Source organism: Planococcus citri, chromosome 1 (genome assembly GCF_950023065.1).
Source record: "Planococcus citri chromosome 1, ihPlaCitr1.1, whole genome shotgun sequence".
Lineage (NCBI taxonomy): Eukaryota > Metazoa > Arthropoda > Insecta > Hemiptera > Pseudococcidae > Planococcus > Planococcus citri.
The window spans coordinates 50,739,446-50,758,855 of record NC_088677.1 but is presented as its reverse complement, the minus strand read 5'-3'; the positions used below and the strand labels follow the sequence as shown (position 1 = coordinate 50,758,855).

The window sequence follows — 19,410 nt, the reverse complement described above, 5'->3', positions numbered from 1 at the left end:
CGCTAATTACCTACCTAACTACTTGATACATAGAAATATTTGGTATCTATCATTTTAAAACCTAAATCGTTTGAGACATTGTTTTGTGGTACCTATCTGTTCACTAAAAGGAGAATAAAATAATTACGTACTTCTGTGGGCAAATGATTTATTGACCCACTCTTTTAACGTAGGTAGGTATAGACGAATTATAAGAACCTTCGAAATTTCTCATATTTATCGCTCTAATTATAGTTCTATTAAAATAGTAATTTAATTTGAGAAAATTTCTGCGTTTACTTTTTAATTACTGTAGTAATACTTTTTCGAATTCACAATAAACTTGACATTAATCAAATTTAACCTTGCCTTTTACGTTGATTTATAGGAGTACTAAGTATAAACAATATAAATTAAAATCTGAATGTTATGTTTGCTTATCGACAATGAATTAAAAAGTCATGCAACGGCGTGAGGTCTTTTTTTATTTTAATCGATCGGCGATTTCGCTTCCTGTATTTTAGCACATAACGTGCGAGTTATTCATATTACGTAACGGATTGATTCATCGGTCATTACTACTGTAATCGAGATCTCGACAAGGTTATTAGTTGTCAGCTAGCACGGAGAGGTGATTTAATTGAAGATCGTAAAAATAATAAAATCACGATAAATCTGCAAAACTGAATACCACATGTGATTGTTATTCTAGAACGAATTCACTTTTCTAGGTATAGTCGAATATTAAACTTTATTGTCTCTGACGAACGAATAATTTTGCGTTACGAGTAAAAATCGTTATTATTGTTATGAATGATTATTCGGTACACTTTCCTTAATCTTGTCCCATTTAATGAAGTACATGACAGCAGACGTTGAACGCAAACACCATACGTACCGCATTGATAATTGATAAGAAATTTAAATTTAGTACCTTTGAAAATTTTTCAAACTTGTTGAAAATGTATCGCAAAGTAAACATTTTTTTTCAGAATGTTTAAATTTCGCTGTAAGTAGGTATTACATTGATTGTCATTCATTTTAAATTGATGTTTGATATTCACGTTTTAGGCTGTCTTGAATAAACTTTGTTTACTCGTGTACCTTAGCTATCTATATAAGCTAAGCGTACGTAGCCATGATGTCCAGCGAATTTATTTTTCTCGTCTATGAAATTTAAAATAGGTATACCCGGAGGTATGCAGATGAGACTGGTATATTCTTGGGGAATTTTTTCTTTTTATATGGAAACTCATCCTACTAGATGGGTACCTTTTATACGTTTTTTTTTCAAGTACCCTAGATACCTACCTTCCTTGCAAATTACTTGTATTCCATTCTCCATGAAATTGTTTACTATCGTAAAACGTCTAATTTAGGGGGGAAAACAATAAGAAATACTTGAAGATGTATTTTAAAAATTAATCATGTTGTACGAAGGTACATTGTTTCAATTCATGTGGTAGGTATGTATTTTAATGAAAAAATGTAAAAAAAAAAATAAATAAACAAAAGTTATGCGGGTTCCCATGTTATAATTAACTCGTTTATTGTATTAAGATACGTATCGTAAACTTGATGACTAAACAAAAATAACTACGTATCCAGCAAAATTCAAAATCGACAGCAAGTGATTTTTCTTCTTTTGTAAAGATGGGTCACGTCACGTGACGTTAAAAAGTACACCGTCCATCGTTTTTGCCGGTGTGCTTTATCTTTGGTCAAATATTTTTAATCCCCCACTGAGAAAAATTGTTGGTCTTTATCCCTTCCCTTTTTTCCTTTTACCCTTTTATACAATTTAAACATTTTTGATTTTATTTCAGCGATGGTTTTTCTCACAATAATTTCAGTTGTGAACAAGGTGAAAGGGGGCGGGAAAGCAACTTAATTGCTCCTGGTCTTCTATGTTGAATATCATAAATTGCAATCTTAGTGGAGAATTTGTAACATTTTTCTTTGAATGAAAAAAAAATAAATAAATAAAAAACATTGGTACTTTTGAGAAAATTATTTTTTTTTTTTAAAGTGAAAATATGAAACAATTTTTGATTTTGAATAAACCAAAATACTTATTGGGAAGACTGAGAGATGAAAAAAAATGTTTAAAAAATATTTTTACAAAAATTCAATACTTATTGAAATATTTGAAAATCTTATGAAATTGTGATATTTTACGTTGAAGGTTAAGCCAGGTGTTGCCTTTTAAAAATATCACCATAATAATATTTGAATTATAATTTATAAAATTGAATTGTATAGTAATCATTATTAAATGCATACTTGACCATAAGTTCTTATTTCATCAATATTTCGTTCAATTTAATTCAGATGTAAGCTGCCTAATATTAACGAAGTACAAGTATGTAAAATGTTATAAGCCTTTTAAGAGGTCTTTTTTTAAAAAAAATTCGAGCGAAATATGAAAACGAGAACCGAAAGGATTTTTCTCTCTTCTAAATTGACAAGTTTTAAAATACAGATAATCTAACCTGAGGTACTTACTTATATTTTGTGTCCACCTACACATCAACCAAATAAATCCATTACAAAAATAAACTTTGACTTGATAAACGTAAATGACATTGACTGATACCTATTTTTAAAACAGAATTTTAAATTATAGCCTTGATTTCGAATTTACCCTCAGAAGTTGAACTTTCAGTCAGAATTCAACCTTTTAAAACTGAGCAAAATTTTTTATTTGTATGTATTAAGTAAATTTAATGACGTCCAGAACTTTCAAACTTATTTCGATTCGTGCATTATTGTCCATATTGGGTAACCCGTATCTTTATCCATGGGCCATACGTCGTCATGTGGTTATAACTAAGTGCAACATTGACCGTAAAAACCTCAAAAATATCCAAATGTGTAATTTTAAAAAAAGTTCTATCTCTCTTATACTTTGTCTGATTTGCTGAAATAGGTATGTTAAAAATTCCCAGTATTCGTCTCCATCTCGCTCACTTTCTCCTAGATGAGTACATAGTACATATACCTACCTATCCGGAGACCAACAAATGGTGATTTTCTCAAGTTGGTTTTCGATAGTTAAACTTCATTTTTAAAATTACCTTCTCATAAAATTCAGTTTTCCCAGCCCTTCCTCTCATTTGAGCACTTGGTGCGTAAGTGCCAAAAAAATTAATATCGTAGAAGCTGTACAATCGTATCAACTATGAATCTAGGAAATGGAATCAATGACTTAAATTTACATCTCGTAACATGAAGTCATTTTACCTGCCAATGCTGGATGTTATAATATGCATTATAAATTGCTTGTTTACTTGGATAATTTTAATTTTTGTGGCTTGTTTGGTGCAATAGGTACTTTAACCTGTGTTTTATTTTAGGTCCAATTGCTAGCGCATTCGTGAATAAATTTGGCTGCAGACCAGTGACTATAGCGGGCAGCATAATATCAGCATTTTGTGTATTTATTAGTTATTGGGCTAAAAGTGTCACCGTACTCATAATAACGATCGGTTTCGGTACAGGTAAGCAAATATATGTAGTATACCTATCTCTTGTGAATTTTTCAACGAAAATTTTGTTTTTCTCTAGTGTTCGTCAAATTATATATTTTGAAATAACGAATACCTACCTACATGAATGATTGAAAACTATCAATGTATACCTAGTCCCGCGCTATCTTGATGAGACGTGTAATTTGTCATCGAATTGACATTCATCCTCTCGTATCTACACATTTTTTTTGTCACACACAAATTTGAATAACGTGTTGAAGTTGATTATTTTCATCGACTTGTTTTAGCACACAAATAGAATTAGTAAACCGGTCGTTTTTTTTTTCGTTTGTTTATTATGGTGTGAGAGTGGCTTTAATCGACAAAAAATGACCTACCTCATCTATAATTGAATTAAAAACACATCGATACTTGATATAAATTATGCCTGAACTGAAATATATCTACGTACCTATTTTAATTTCAAAATTTTCCTTATTGTAAAAAAAAATTACTCGTTTCAGGTATTGGATTCGGATTAATATACTTGCCAGCTATTGTCAGTGTTACGTGTTATTTCGAAAAATATCGATCAATTGCCACTGGAATTGGAGTATGTGGATCTGGCTTCGGTACCATTGTTTTTGCTCCTTTGGTCAGCGTTTGCATAAAACATTTCGGAACAGATGGTACTTTGATTGTGATTAGTTTCATGGTACTGACGTGTATTTTTTATGGTCTGTTATTGAGACCTGTACCATATGCACAAGTTGAAGAAACTCCTAATAATCATCAGACTCTGTATAGTCCTGAGAATGTACCCTTAACTACGGTTACATTGGTCGATGATGGTAAGATTTAAACAAAAGGTTCATGCCTATTGCCTATTATACAGGGTGGCCAGAAATATCGGGTACCCCTAAGAAAGTTTTTCACTAAAAATATAGGTTGGCAACGTGAAATAGATGCATATGATTGGTGGAATGTTATCTCTCCAGTCCAACAACCAATCATGAGTTATAATTATTATCATTCACTGAAGTATTTAGTTAGAAAACTTTTTTAGGGGTACCCGATATTTCTGGCCACCCTGTACGTAGCTTCCCTAATATGAAATAATATTGAATTATGAATTTTACAGTGCCCAACGGAGGTTTAAAGAATGGCGCTATGAATGGCGGAAGACGTTACAGCATTCACGATATATCTTCGGAATTAGCTATGGATAAAGATAAACTAAAAACAATAACTTCGGCTTCGCAGTTCGTCAGCCAACCTACCTTAATTATTAACGATTTAAAATTAAACAAAAGCAGCTTATCTTTGAAGAGTAATCATAGCGGAATTATGTATAAAAAAGACGTGTTCCTGACCAGCAGTATAAGAAGCATTAAAGACATATCTAAGTAAGTTCGATCATTCGCCAAAACCTATTAAAATACCTATTTTGATCGTACAAAAATTAAAATCCACTTTGAATATTTTTTTACATCCTTCATTTACTTCGAATTATTACGATAAGCCGTTTTAATTTTTAATGCACGTAGATACTAAAGTGAGTAGATACTTATTAGGTATTTTTTTTTGTATCATACGAGTACCTAGTTTAGTAATATCGGTCAGGTTTTGGAGTTGTTTTTTTTCATTTTTCTCCACAAAGGAGGGAGCTGGGGGGGGGGGGGGTTGAAACTTGAAATGAAGGTGGTTTCAAACTACAGCTGCAGATTGACATACCTACTCAAACTTGATCTCGGGGTCTATCCTTTTCGATGTATGATCTATGTATTCGAAAGTGGTCGATATTACCCCAGGGTTTGCTTGGTATCGGCCACTTCAAAAATTTCATGTGAAAACCAGTTTAGTGTCTCAAACTGTTCATTTCATGTTGAAAATTCAAAAAGAGTTCATTTCAAACGTTTTTGACTCCTCTCTGGTAAATGAACTGAGTGCAAGAGATTATAGCAACAGTTTTTAGAAACAAAAAATTTTCTCTTTATTCTACATTTTTTCTTATTGACGCTGGAAACCACCCCAGTAACGCATTAACAATTTATAATCGCTACTATTTAGAAAAATCTTGTAAATTAAATTCATCGGATAACGCGAATACCATTTGCTGAGCTTTCTTTGTTCTTCAGCTTAAATCTACAGATTGAAAAATTATAATTATCAGTATGGTGGTATTTTTTAGCGCACTAAGCGGACTAATTTTACTAATTTTTACAGTCGAATCTTATTTCCTTTATTCTTAGACTTCACATTAGGTATTAAATTTTTATTTACTCATTTATTAGGTAATTTTTTTTCTTCAAAATATCGTAAAAATCGTCAAAATGTATTTTACATGTACGTTACAAATAGGAATAAGAATAGGTAGGTACCTACCTACGATTTTTTTTATACCTATCATTTATTCTTGTTTCTAACCTAAGAAAATTATTTACAAGTTTTTGACTCATAAAATACGTTATAAACCTCGTAGATCTACAGGCTTAATTCTATTTAATCTACTATTAGGTTGCTAAATTTTTCATTGCAAGATTTTCCTCGGTTTATGAACAAAAGTCGTGCTTTCTTTTCACAACTTACTATTCACTCTTTTGAAATTAGAATCAAACTTGCTCGAATTCGTTTTACTTATATGTATTTACCTAAACGTAAATATTTTATGCTTACAGATCTAATGGTTACCTTTCACCCGTTCAAAGGCAACGTCAAATCAGCGGCTGCCACCAGACGACAGTAGAGAAAAAGAAATACACGTGTTTGCCTTGTTCGATCGAATGTCAAGATACCATCGCTGAAATGACTGATTTTTCTTTACTGAAAGACTTAATCTTCGTTTTATTCGCTTTATCGAATTTTTTAACCAGCATCGGATACAACATCCCTTACGTTTTTATTCCGGTAGGTAAAATAACTTATTAATTATTGATCTTTTTTTTTGGGTGTTGTAAAAATGGAAAACAGTGACTTACCTGTACAAAAATTACACTCAACTTAGAAATAGAACAAAGAAATGATAATAACGAGTTCGAGAACCGTATAAAATATTGCGGTATTTTTATATGCAATAAATTCTTGTACACGAGACCTATTTAGTCCTCGAATAAAGTGATGAAATTCTATTCTAAAACTTTTGAAGGAGATATCGTGACAAAAATGACGCATGCAGTACCTACTCGAACAACGTATTTTTCATTTTCAATCTCGTTTGAACGTATGTACTTGAAATTACATTATCGAATTTGACTTCTGCTGCCTAATGCCGATATATTATATCGTCTATCACGAGATTCGACCGAGGTTTTAATCGAGCTATATTGCAATGTTTGAATTACAATTTTAAGAGCTTTTAAATGTCGCTTCGCGTTCGCTTATTGGTGAAGCGAAGCTAAATAACAGTGACAGTTAAACCGAGTATTTTGATGAATTATGTGGAATTAAATGTCATCAAAATTATGCGCTGCGTAGGAATATTTGTAAGGATAAAGAAAATTAATCGTGCGTGGTATATTGGGCAGAATTTTGAGCTGATAAAGAAAATTAAATCATCTAAGTAAATCTGAATTCGACGTAGTAGGTATGCTCTCAAAAAAAGAGTAAATAATATAGGTATCCACTTGTTTGAATTTTTAAAAAATTAATTTGATATGAAGAGTTTTTGAAAAATTAATTGGAACGTAGAAAACTTGAACCTTATTATCTATAGAATTTTGAAATATTGTTGTTTCAACTTTCAATGTTCAACTTTTTTAAACGTTATAGGTAGGTAGGTACCTAATAATTGTTGTTTTGAAAATTTTTGATTTTTTTTAGTGTTAGGTTTGTAGAACCTGAATGCTTCGAACAAAAACAAATAATCATTCTTAAAATTCGAATTTCTGTTTTCATTTTTTCCAAATAATTTTTGGCACGTTTTTCAGTAAAATTTTAAAAAAGCTGTCAAACATTGAAAATGTCAATAAAACAGTTGTTACAAGATAGAGCGCGAAGTTCTGACGTCTTGACATTTTTTTTTTTTTTTTTTCATGTTTCTAATATTGCTTTACGTAAAGTTGATACCTATTTTATAATATGAAATATTATTAATTGGAATATTTCTTTTTGGGTTACAGATTTATATCAAAACAAAGGGTTACGAAGAAGAATGGTCGAGTTACTTATTGATCTTTATAGGAATCGGTAACACGATAGGAAGGATAGTTTTGGGGTATTTCTCCGATAAGGCGTTTGTGAATCGTCTCCTTGTATACAATACATGTCTCACAACTTGTGGCATCGGTAAATAAAAATTCATTTGATTTTTTATAATGATAAACACCACATAGTAGGTAAAAAAATATTAATTTCTAATTTTTTTTTTGTTCAACAGCTTGTATTTTAAACATATTCAGTACAGGTAAACTTGGATATATTACCTTTGCTGTGGTATACGGTTTCACCACAGGAGCCTATGTGGGGCTTACATCTGTGATAACAGTCGATTTATTTGGTCTGGATAATTTAACCAACGCTTTTGGAATGTTACTGCTCTTCCAAGGAGTAGCCTCGTTTATCGGGCCTCCTTTTGCTGGTAATTACACCTACATATACGAGTAGATCTGATTAAGTATCCTCCTATTAAACCTAACTTTTCGCCAACTTATCTATTTTTATTACTTAGGTATGTTTTGTGATTACTTCGACTCGTATGATCCAGCATTTTACATCACTGGTGTCACTATTGCCTTCAGTGGAATCATGCTGTATTTTATTCCAAGTATTGAAAGATGCTTGGCAAGAAGGAAACAAAAAACTTGTGATAATAAGATAAGCTGTTGAAATTTACCGTGAAACCCCCGCCGGAGAAATTTATTTACCTAAAAGTCTGGTACAGTTTACCGAAGCCTGGTTTAAACATATGTGATTTTCAAGTCTGAAAAATGAATTTATATTTATTGTTTTATACGTTGTAAAAATAATTATACCAGTACCATTTGTATATATTTTATCATAAGCGAAAAAAAAGTAATGTCTGTGAAAATGTATAATTTTAAGTTACCTCGAGTTAATGGTAAATCGCTCAAATTTTGCTATACCTTATTCGTGTAATTTTTTTCTCGTTTCTTCTCTTTTCTTTATTTTTTTATTTGTACTTAATAACTCTTGTGTTCATTGACTTAACGGAAGGGTTATTTTTGAAAGAAAAGAATTTTATTAGCGTAAGACAATCTTCTACATTTTAAACAGATCTTGCTTCCTATTTGTAAATTTTTACATCGTATGTTTATCTTATTAGAAAAATTGCTCTTTTTTTAAATATTATTACCTACTAGCGTTGACTATTTTCACGACTAGAGTACAATTTTTCTCCATTGTTTATACTACTTGTACCTAAGTATAATAATATGTTCATATTTACTGAGAGCGATTTTTTTTTCATTTTATTCTAATACCTATTACGATAATGTAAAAATTCAAAGTGATTTTCATCATTTTTTTCAAGTTACATGTTTTCCTATACATTTTTACCCTAAATTATTTTTTTATTTTGATTTGTTTATTGGGTTCATGTAGGCCTATAAATTTGTAAATTTTGTGAATTTTTAAAAATATTTTTAAGGATTAGTTTTTAAAGTTCTATGTATTGCATTTCCGATACCATTCTAATGAAAAATTGTAAATTCAGTCTACCTTATGAAAGTTCTTCGGTGAAGAAGTCGTGTAAAGTAACTCGATTATTACCACAAATTGAATTTAATTATGATTGACTGCAACAGCACAAAACCCACAAATCGGAAATAAGAAAAAAAAATCATTGTAATTCTAATGATCAAAATAAATGCTTATTTTCTCGTGCTTTGTTTATTTTCCACTTCTTTTTTGTGAAGACGAGGAGTAAAGCAAGATTTCTCTACAAAATCCAAAAATCAAAATCCTGTGGAAAAAGATAACATTCAATACCACAGGTTCAACATCTTGACAACAACGTCCCAAGTCTGCTCATTATTTTTATTATATAAATATCCACCCAAATAGTTCGTATGTTAATGTATTTTGTTGTCAGGTACAAAAAAAATCACATTTAAGTAGTATAAAATTAATACAAAAAAATGAAAGTTAAGAATAAAATATGAATTTTTCAACAATAAAAATAATAAGTATGAAAGACTAGAAAAATACATATGACACAACGCAATAATTAAGAGATACTGGATCAGTTAATAAGGCACGAAAACATCACTAAAGAATTAACCACTAGAAAATCCACGAATAAGTAGTTTCAGGGTTGTTGCGGATCACGGAAATTTGATCCGAATCACGGATCACGAATCATCGAGAAATTTGTGATCCGGATCACGGATCAAAGATCTTCCGGGAAATTGTGATCCGGATCACGAATCACGAATCACTCCAGAAAAAAGTGATTCGGATCAAATTTCACGGATCGTTTTTCGGATCATTTCAAGGAAATTGTACTAGGTACTAAATTGGTTTTATTAATTGAAGATTGAACAAAAACGTGAAAAAACGAAATAGTCTCCATTTTATTTTCAAAAAATTTGCAATAACACATTATACCTACAGGGGTGGGAAAAAGTCAGCCTCAGCTTGAAAATTTGCAGAAATTGAAAAATGAAATTTTTACATTTCAAAAAATTTTAGTTTTTTGTCAATAAATCAAAAACTAAGCATCCTAGAGAAAAACTAATGAGATCATGTCGATTGGAAATTTAATTCTCTACAATTTTGGTCATGTGTAATTTTTTCGTAGGACGCTTCCTTTCGCCTCCAGATTGACTTTTATGAAACACAGTGTGCAAATTTTTCAAAAAATAATTTTCAAAAAGCTTTACTTGCGGTTTTTTGCCAAAAAATAAAAAACTAGGCATCCTAGCGAAAAATCAATGACATTACGTCGATTTTACCTACATCAATATCCAACAAATTGAGTTCAACTCCATTAATTTTTAATAAAATCGAATTTTCAAAGCAAAAACATGCAGCAATGCAGCATTACTGGTGAAAAAAAAGGATCCGTGAAAAAATGATCTGCGGAAAATTTTGAATCGGATCATAGATCACGAATCCTTGTGGAATAATGATCCGGATCACGGATCACGATTCCTACTGCAGAAAATGATCCGGATCACGGATACAGATCACTCAAATGTGATCCGGATCATGATCCGGATCACGTAATGATCCGGATCACAACAACCCTGAGTAGTTTAATGTATTGAAAGATGAAAAGGGTAAGTAAAAATGCAAAAAACAAAAGCAACAAGAGAGCTCATGCTGACTACGAACACACATACTTCATGTCTCAAAAATATTAACACATGAATTCAGATTTGAATTGACGTACGGAAGATTCGAAGGACGGAAGAATAAGTGGGTAGATGGGTATTTATCGAAATATAATAGCAATCAGAGATAAAGTATTCTTCTAAGGATCAAAGTCACTTGATAAGGTAGTCAAGCTCAGTCCAGAACACAAAAATTCTTGATTAAAAATAACTACATTAGTAGGTACATTGCCATATGAAAATAATTCATCGGGAAAAGTTAAAAGAATTGTTAGTTGAAAGCAAAAAGACTAAACAATTGGCCATCATAATGGCGAGAGTATTAATTTAGAACACATAATAAAAATTCAATACCCTGAATTTAAAAAAAAAAGTGTGCCGAAAAATGAAAAAAATAATTCTTGACAGGAAAAAAAAATAAATTACGCAGACCCCGAAGCGCGACAATCAACAATACGCTTTGCTCGCATAAAATCACTACCCAAATACTTGTCATAGCTCCTGTAGGTCGATTCGATGACACGAAGCTGCTGCGTAGCGTCTTGAAAAATGAGATCACTGTATGGCGAAGGTGACATGAACATGCTACAAAAAATGAAATTGTCGTCCTAATATCAGAAAGAATTATAATTATATTCTGTAGAAATTTTAACGCGATTTATACCTGAATTCCTCGTCGTTCTTTCGGCCAAAAAATTGTTGCGCGTACACAAATAAGTTGATGAAAGCATTCAATTCTCGTTCGTTATACAGGTCTCCGCCTCGAGTAACGATAGCATTTGCCTTTACTTTACCTATGTTGCATTTTTGGTAGTTATTTAACGCTGACCGAGTACCTGAAAAGAAAAAAAAAAGAAATTGATTCAATAATAAAAAAAAAGTTCGTAATCAGATATTGAGAATGACGAAATATAAGTTTACCATCGGAACATAAGAGTTGGAAATCTTCACTGAGAGTATTACGAGCCCACCATTCACGACGTTTTCCGTCAGTATTTTCGTAAACTGTGGTATGTTTCAGAAAAGCTACATGACCTCCACCTTCAACGAGACATCTGAACGCACCTACAACAGAAAATTAATTTTTGTAGAAAAACATGCGTTTTGTGTGAATTTTCAATTCATGTAATTTAAACACACCCGTGAATCCGTAATAATCTTCGTTTGCATCACGTTGACAATATTTATAACTGGTGCCATGACACAGATGACACAGATTATCATAACCTTTACCGGAAACGTATTCTGAACTCGCGGCTCCCGGAGCACAACTTTTACCGAAATATTCTACAGCTGCACGTACCGAATCACACCCATATTTACGAATCCAACCATTTGATATCAAATAAGCCATCGGTATAATCCACCCTCCTCCGGTATGAACACCAGGATGACACGTATACTTTCCTATACAAATAGAAATTCCGGTCAATTCCAACGAAAGGCTTCAAATACACGTAGGAAAAAGTATTACCTTTCAAATAGGTCATCTCTGTGGACGGATCTTCTTCTTTAGCCACAGCTACGACGTAGTACTCAGGAACACCCAAGTTATAAACCTCCGATATGAATGGAATTAGATCATATAACGAACCCGCAGTATACACATCACCAGCATCAAATACTGCTACATCTGCATCGCTGATTTAAATAGAAAGAATTTTTATTCGATATTTTAATATTACTGAACTCGTTCGTGATGCTTTTCTTTTACATTCCCTACCGATTCTTTATCGCTTGCATGCAATGAATGTGGCTGCGTGCTTTATAACAAAACATTTCTGGTTTCAAAAGTTGCGATTTCAAAGCTATCTGAAAGTATACGATCAACTTTAGTCTTCAAAAATAGAGCACTTGATAAGTTGATAGTAAAATTAATTCGTACAATTATTATACCTTCATTTTAATGCATTTTTCGTATTCCGAATCGGAAGTAACACATAGAGTCATTTTCTCAATGGGACAATGCCTTATATGTAGTGTGGAATTCAGAGTATCTCCTAAATATGCAGTATACGTCTGCTTGTTTTCTTCTAAAGATACCAAGTTTTTTGTTCGATCCTAAAACCAGAATTGATGCTGTTAATATGTAAATCTTTCCATCTTTCTCGTCAACTAGGTCAATGTGTACAATTTCAAAAATGCCAACCTGTAGGAACAAATTATGTTTATGACCATACTTCGGAGCAGATTCGAAAAAATTGAAGGAAGAGTTACTGCGAAACTGCGAATGACTAGCTGGGGTAGTAAATGGTGAAAACGAATTCACAGATGTATTAGTGACATTAGCCGATGAATACAGTTTCACAGCATTTAGAAGAAAATCCTGATAGATCTTGGTCACGTTGTTCGATTTAACAGACGATACAACCACAGCGTCAGATGGAACACGGCCCCAATTACATTTTTCGTATTCGGTGACAGGGCGTCGAGATCCATCTCTACATAGAAGTTCGAAATCGTTAAGACCAACGGATACTAAAATGAAAATCAATTTAAATCCAACCATCGAAGCAACGAGTTCCATAAATTCAGGCAAAAAGTTATTATTTTAACACCCACCAAAATCGGATGTTTGAGAAATCATTTCATTTACAGTGGTATGTTTCAGGAATGCTATTTCACCCGTTTCCACTAGACATCGAAAAGCTCCTTCGTAACCGGCGTAAGGATCTGCTGATGTGCATCGGCCTCCAGGAATTTTTCCAATACATAATTCGCATAATTTATTAGAATTGTCACCTAACAGAAAGTTTATATTATTAACATGGCATTTTATGAACAAATTATTGATAATCTCGATAAAATGGTACATAAAGAAATTATTTCCCAGAAATAAATGAAACTCACCGATAGGATTGTATTTGTCGATCAACGAATTAACCGCACAACTGGGTCCGAAATATTTTATAGCAGATTTAACATGATTATTGCAATCCATCACTTCGAGACCTCCTTCAATCATGAGCTGAAAAATTCAACAGTTTAGTATCCAATTCATGATCAAATACTTTTAAGCTGCAAATCCTTACTGTTTCAAGAGGAATCACCCAACTAGCCACACTACCAACACTGGCAAAGCATGCTTTCTTGTTGCGAAGATCATACAGGCTCCGAACATCCGGCAATGTGTTCTTTTTTATCACAGCAACCGAATAATAATACCAACGTCCATCTGAATAGGATATCGACATATGTATGATTTCATTTCCGCAACATTATACAATTAAATTTTAAAATCGATTTTACTGTCGTATAATTCCTGCATGATTGGTAACAAACTAAAATATCTTCCTCCAATAAACACATCACCGGCCTCCAGAGTGGTTATATCCGCGTATTCGTCGTTCAATTTGGACATACAGTCTTCCTTATTAGCAGCCTGGAAGAATAATGACAGATGTATAAACAGCCTATTCCAGCTGAATTCAGGTTCAGTTCAATGTACTGCGAAATTAATCAACGAAAGCCTGGATGCATACATACCTGTAAACATTCAACTTGGAGCCATAGTTTCGGAGAAAATGAGTTCCTGTCGATTTGGACTGCTTCCGAAAAATTTCCACATTTATAGAATTCTTCATTGCTGACGGTACACCAAGTAATTATATTATTTCGTTTAATGTTCAAATCTACAAATTAGAGAAAGCATCAATTAATGGTGCAATGGTGCATTAATGTATTGTAAATTATTTATACTGTAGATAAAAATTCATGAAAGATTGAGAACTGAGAACAAACTTACTTGCAGTTGCAATTGCGCAACGCTGACAATAAGTAAATAAAATACAAACAGCAATTATGATTGAGTCCTTCATTTTTGTACTAAAAAATTGAACATAAAAAATAACTTAAACAGTCTTCAAATCCATAATAAAATTAATTTCTTTAAAAAAGTTCGCAAAGAAATCAAAAAATAACAAAAACAAATTGCGCGCCCCTTGACTCGAGCTTTCCCAGAGGTGTAACGATTACGATTATAATCGATTATCTCCGATTAATAATCGCCGATTATTTATAATCGGCCGTAATCGATTAATCGCCGATTAATCGGACCTTTGGGTAATTTTTTTAAATTAATCCAAATCTTGATTTTATGTCTTCCTTTTGGTTTTAATTTGTTATTTGATGTTTCATATTTCCATTTTCTCTTTAATCCTTTCATTACAATTACTTTTTGAGTAAAAAAATGAAAATGAAAATTGTTCAGATAATGGTTCAGAAAACATTTATGGCGATGACTGACGTCACTCAATTCCAACCAATCATGGAACAGCAAATTTTTTCGGCCGAATAATCGCCGATTAATCGATTATCCTCCGATTAGTCCGATTATTTTGGGACGAAATGATCGATGCAGCATCGATTATAATCGTTACACCTCTGAGCTTTCCCATCTATCTATCCCCACCCATCAATTTTTCCCCAAAGTTATGAGCAGTGTTACCACTACAACATCACTGATAATTAACGTTACATTGAGATTTTTGAATAATGGAATTTTATTTTCGATCACTCTATTGATTTATCTCGAAAAAAACGAATAACTAATCACAAAAAATTTAAAAATATTTCAAAAAATCACAGTAACATTGAATGTAGCGAAGAAAAACGTTCAATTTTGAATGAAAAACTCGTAATATTATTGAATACAGGGAATTTTCCAATCGAGATTCAAAGTTTGTCAACACCACCAACAACAACAACAACAGCAACAACGCATCTCGTTTTGATTATTTTGCTCTGACATCTGACTACATCATAAAATTTTGTATAGAAAATTTGTGAAAATTTTTTGCTTGTATGTAAAATTTTAATTTTAATTTTTGTTCGTAATTCATTCTCTTTATCGTTTAGCTTACCTATTTTCCATACAACTCGGTAGTAATTAAATTATAAAATCAACTGCAAGGTAAAATATTCACATTACTTTTACGTTTCCTTCTGTTAAATTACTAGTTGCGTTGGCTTTTTTCACCACTGATTATCAAATTAAACACGTATGAATCACGCTTCGAAACCTTAACTCTTTGGAAATCATTCTGAATACAAGTTGCTGTATATATAGAAATTATTTTCGCGAGATCACTCCTCACTATTCTGCATTCCTTATGTTATCGCTTCCGAACTGATAAGCCATTTTATAATACGTAAAAAACCTCCTACTGCAAATATTGGATATATTTGCCTTCAACTAATAAAATCAAAGTATCATTAGTAATCTTTTAAATTTATTCAGTCCAGACGAAATCGATCCTGTAGATAAAGCATTTTTCATCGAGTGTAATACAAGTGTGTTTCAAACTTCAAATAGTGCGAATCACCGTTAACTATTATTGTGTTAATGCTTTTGTTTTTGTGTTCGCAGAATGTCTGCTCCACCGTACAGTTATTCTTACATCTTCAAGTATATCATCATTGGAGATATGGGCGTGGGAAAATCATGTTTACTTCATCAATTTACGGAGAAAAAATGTAAACAAGGAATCCATCGTTTATCATTAAGTTTCACTATAGATTAAGTATTAATCTGTGCTTCTGATTAGTTATGTCCGATTGCCCGCATACCATTGGAGTTGAATTTGGAACACGTATTATTGAAGTTTGTGGACAAAAGATTAAATTGCAAATCTGGGATACCGCTGGACAGGAAAGATTTCGTGCTGTAACGAGGTAACCTTTTCGGTACCAGATCTTTGAATACATAATTGAATATATTAGTTGAACGTGTATTGTGTTTGTAGGTCCTATTATAGAGGTGCTGCGGGAGCCCTAATGGTATATGATACTACTAGAAGAAGCACGTATAATCATTTAAGCAGTTGGTTAACAGATACGAGAAATTTAACTAATCCTAGTACTGTAAGTGTCAGCTCCGTTTCGATGTATTCGAAAGTGTGGTTTTTAAATTTTCAACTTTACAGGTGATATTTCTTATTGGAAATAAATCAGATTTAAAGGATCAGCGAGATGTTCCTCACGACGAGGCTAAGAAATTTGCCGAAGAAAATGGTTTAATGTTCGTAGAAGCTAGTGCGAAAACGTGAGTACAGTTTATTCTTTGAATTTGTCACGAGAGATTTATTTGGATATCAGTTGCTTACAACTAATTGTACATTTTTTTTTATAGCGGCGATAACGTTGAAGAAGCTTTTGTTGAAACCGCTAAGAAAATTTACGAATGTATTCAAGAAGGAAAGTTAGTACATTGTTTTTTTCTTTTCAACAATATTATTGTATCTACATTAACATTAGGTACGTATATTGTTTCTGAAAACTATTAAAAATCCATGTCGTTTTCCTAGATTGGATCTAAACGCCACAGAATCCGGTGTACAACGTAAAGCAACTCAAGCTGATCGTACTTCGTTAACGGATCAATCACAGAAGAAATCATGCACGTGTTAAAACTCGTGAGTTCCGTTGATTTTTTAAAGAAAATATTTTGTGGTAGAAAGATTCTTAGTCAGCTTTAGAAAATCAACTCTACCGATTCGTATGAATTATTCATAATTCTCAGAAAGTTATCTAAAATCGTGCTGTTTACAGGTAAGGAGTCGAGACGGTGTACCAGAGAAGGATGCGGTATTGCTTAACTTACTTTAAACATTTATCGTACCTACCTAATTATAATTTTTAAAAATACACACGTTTATTCGTAATTTGGAAAATTATCGTTTATAGCTATTTAAAAAAAAAAAGGAAAAGAGGAGTATTCTTTATATCGACGTTCATTACCATTTTTCATCAATAGTAGTTGTTTTTCCAAATTCGAAGATGGTTTTTATCTTCATTCCTGTATGTTTAAATTTTTATTTCTGTTATAAAATCGAGAAATAACATAATGAATAGTTTAAAACTAAGATAAATTTTGTTGAGCTTTTTATCAAGTACAAAAATGATAACTAGGATGTGCTTAAAATTTATCGTCTTCTTCAATATTATCGAACTAGTTACCAATTTTTTTTTGTCTAGAAATGCGGAAAAGTGCTAATGTGTTCACTCTTAGCTCTTATTTTTTTTCTACGAAAAATTTAAATGCGGTTGTTTTATCGATATTTTTAATTCTATTTTCTATTTCCCAGCGAAATTCTCGACTTGCCAACGATTTTTTTTGCATCGCTTAAGTTTCATTCGTTGATACGAAACGTTACCACCCCTGGATTAGCCAATTGCACTATAGTGAGCTACAACGCGGTTTGAATTAGACCCCGCTTTTTATATCCTAGTCTATAAAAACGCAATTAAACGTGAATTTACTTTTTTCGAATCGATTCCATTATGTAATATTACTGTTTTAAGTATAATTTGTTTCTTTTTTTTATTAATTTTAATTTTAACATCGAAAAATGTTACTTTTGTATGTTCAACCTACACGAAATGTTTTTTCTCAGATGTACATACTTATTAAATTTTGCTAACATTATCTTTGAAATATCCCTTGTTCTCTGTCATTGTACCATTTTATTTATATATAGAAAATCGTTATCATGCAGATCATTTTAACGTGTTGAAATATGTAATTTGTATAATTAGTAAGCTTTAGAGTTTGTTTTACTTGTCCTGTTAATTTTCTTTATTATTATTTTTTAATTGAAGTATTGTTTTATAATTATGTAATATAAATACATACATACACACTTATGCATCGCTACAATTTATTTTTGGTTCTATGGCGAAAAATTGTGTTGAAGAATGTAAGGTCGATGTAGGCAATTGACTAATATTGTAAACGGATTTATAAATTTCTTTTTTTTTTAGTATCTTATGAATTAATTCGACTCTATAGAAACTTTTTTCACCGAATGTTTTTACATCATCTGAAAGTAGAGATTTTAAACTATCGTTTCATGTGTTCAGAAATTATTTTACAAGAACCAGTTCTGAATAATGAAATGGTTTTGTAAACAGTTTCTTTGAATATTCCTTCAGAATAACCTGGAGAAAAATTACTCGCTCTGAGCTGTTCGAAAATTTTATACGTACACTACAATTTTGTTTGGTAATTTACAATGTGAAAACCTGTTTTCTGATATTCTTAGAATATAAATGTCCTCTCAAACGAGGTAACAAATTGATCCTAGGAAAACCAATTGACTCGTGATTAGGTGCACTACATACCTAATTACCTACCTATCTTTACATTAAAGGAATAGAATAATTTGAACGCTTGATGTTCAAAAGACTTATAAAGGATCAATTTCATGTGGTTATTGAACAATTTTTTTAAATAAGCAAAATACCTTGTACACAATTACATACATATATTGACCTTATTTTGTTCATGGCAATCAATGTATTAGTCTTATCTTATGATGTTTCCGGGCGATTTGCTGGTAATCATATCGCAGTTGTATACCTCCGCAATCATGCGCCTACGGATTTTTTGATGAATCAGATTTCGCTAAAATTGTATTTAGAACAACATTGCAGGCTGACGTAGATAAAATACAATTACGCCTATTCGAACGCTCACTAGAAAAGTGGAAAACTTGTGAGTTGACATTTAACAATCGTGATGACTTCACTCACTAAAAACACAAATTGATAATTATTCAAAGCAACCTGATACTGTTATTGCTTCGGTATTTCCTACCAACATTTTGAAAATCCTAAAATTTTGTGAACTCGATATTCTGTTTACGAATTTTTATTCCACGTTTAGACTG

General features: G+C 31.9%; 3 protein-coding genes across 4 annotated transcripts in view; 2 read left to right on the top strand and 1 right to left on the bottom strand.

Annotated features, from left to right (window-relative positions):
- Mct1 (Monocarboxylate transporter 1) overlaps positions 1-9,290 on the top strand; it is a 49,078-nt gene extending 39,788 nt beyond the window's left edge. Inside the window, exons 3-9 of the mRNA XM_065345834.1 lie at positions 3,336-3,479; positions 3,974-4,300; positions 4,591-4,855; positions 6,128-6,356; positions 7,568-7,733; positions 7,825-8,025; positions 8,116-9,290. Of these exons, the coding sequence (XP_065201906.1) occupies positions 3,336-3,479; positions 3,974-4,300; positions 4,591-4,855; positions 6,128-6,356; positions 7,568-7,733; positions 7,825-8,025; positions 8,116-8,273 (1,490 nt within the window). The 3' untranslated portion in view covers positions 8,274-9,290. The remainder of the gene's footprint in view (positions 1-3,335; positions 3,480-3,973; positions 4,301-4,590; positions 4,856-6,127; positions 6,357-7,567; positions 7,734-7,824; positions 8,026-8,115) is intronic.
- Positions 9,291-9,467: 177 nt separating this feature from the next.
- On the bottom strand, positions 9,468-15,953 carry LOC135832531 (transferrin 2-like). The gene is made up of 15 exons (XM_065345833.1): positions 15,672-15,953; positions 14,487-14,566; positions 14,228-14,373; positions 13,991-14,123; positions 13,774-13,916; positions 13,592-13,709; positions 13,304-13,483; positions 12,891-13,219; positions 12,638-12,802; positions 12,465-12,553; positions 12,216-12,382; positions 11,882-12,148; positions 11,663-11,806; positions 11,406-11,577; positions 9,468-11,326 (listed from the first exon to the last, which is right to left on the bottom strand). The coding sequence occupies exons 2-15, from the start codon at positions 14,557-14,559 to the stop codon at positions 11,164-11,166; spliced, it is 2,289 nt and encodes a 762-aa protein (XP_065201905.1). The 5' UTR covers positions 14,560-14,566; positions 15,672-15,953; the 3' UTR covers positions 9,468-11,163.
- Positions 15,474-18,385, top strand: Rab14 (RAS oncogene family member Rab14). Of its 2 annotated transcripts, none has more exons than XM_065345836.1 (8): positions 15,474-15,653; positions 16,110-16,216; positions 16,288-16,414; positions 16,486-16,603; positions 16,666-16,784; positions 16,872-16,940; positions 17,047-17,154; positions 17,291-18,385. In XM_065345836.1, exons 2-7 carry the CDS (start codon positions 16,111-16,113, stop codon positions 17,147-17,149), a joined length of 642 nt encoding a protein of 213 aa, XP_065201908.1. In that variant the 5' UTR covers positions 15,474-15,653; position 16,110; the 3' UTR covers positions 17,150-17,154; positions 17,291-18,385. The 2 variants fall into 2 exon arrangements, with proteins under 2 accessions (XP_065201908.1, XP_065201909.1); XM_065345837.1 differs by lacking the exon at positions 15,474-15,653 and adding an exon at positions 15,975-16,033.
- Positions 18,386-19,410: the final 1,025 nt, after the last annotated feature.

What these genes read in the sequence shown, in the direction of transcription:
- LOC135832531 (XM_065345833.1), bottom strand. Translation starts at nt 14,559, where the DNA reads ATGAAGGACTCAATCATAATTGCTGTTTGTATTTTATTTACTTATTGT. An exon ending in CATGCAGGAATTATACGACA is followed by an intron (nt 13,917 to 13,990) that starts GTAAAATCGATT and finishes TATCCTATTCAG; the next exon opens with ATGGACGTTGGTATTATTAT. An exon ending in CGACAAATACAATCCTATCG is followed by an intron (nt 13,484 to 13,591) that starts GTGAGTTTCATT and finishes ACTTTCTGTTAG; the next exon opens with GTGACAATTCTAATAAATTA.
- Rab14 (XM_065345836.1), top strand. Translation starts at nt 16,111, where the DNA reads ATGTCTGCTCCACCGTACAGTTATTCTTACATCTTCAAGTATATCATC. An exon ending in ATTTAACTAATCCTAGTACT is followed by an intron (nt 16,604 to 16,665) that starts GTAAGTGTCAGC and finishes TCAACTTTACAG; the next exon opens with GTGATATTTCTTATTGGAAA. An exon ending in GAATGTATTCAAGAAGGAAA is followed by an intron (nt 16,941 to 17,046) that starts GTTAGTACATTG and finishes TCGTTTTCCTAG; the next exon opens with ATTGGATCTAAACGCCACAG.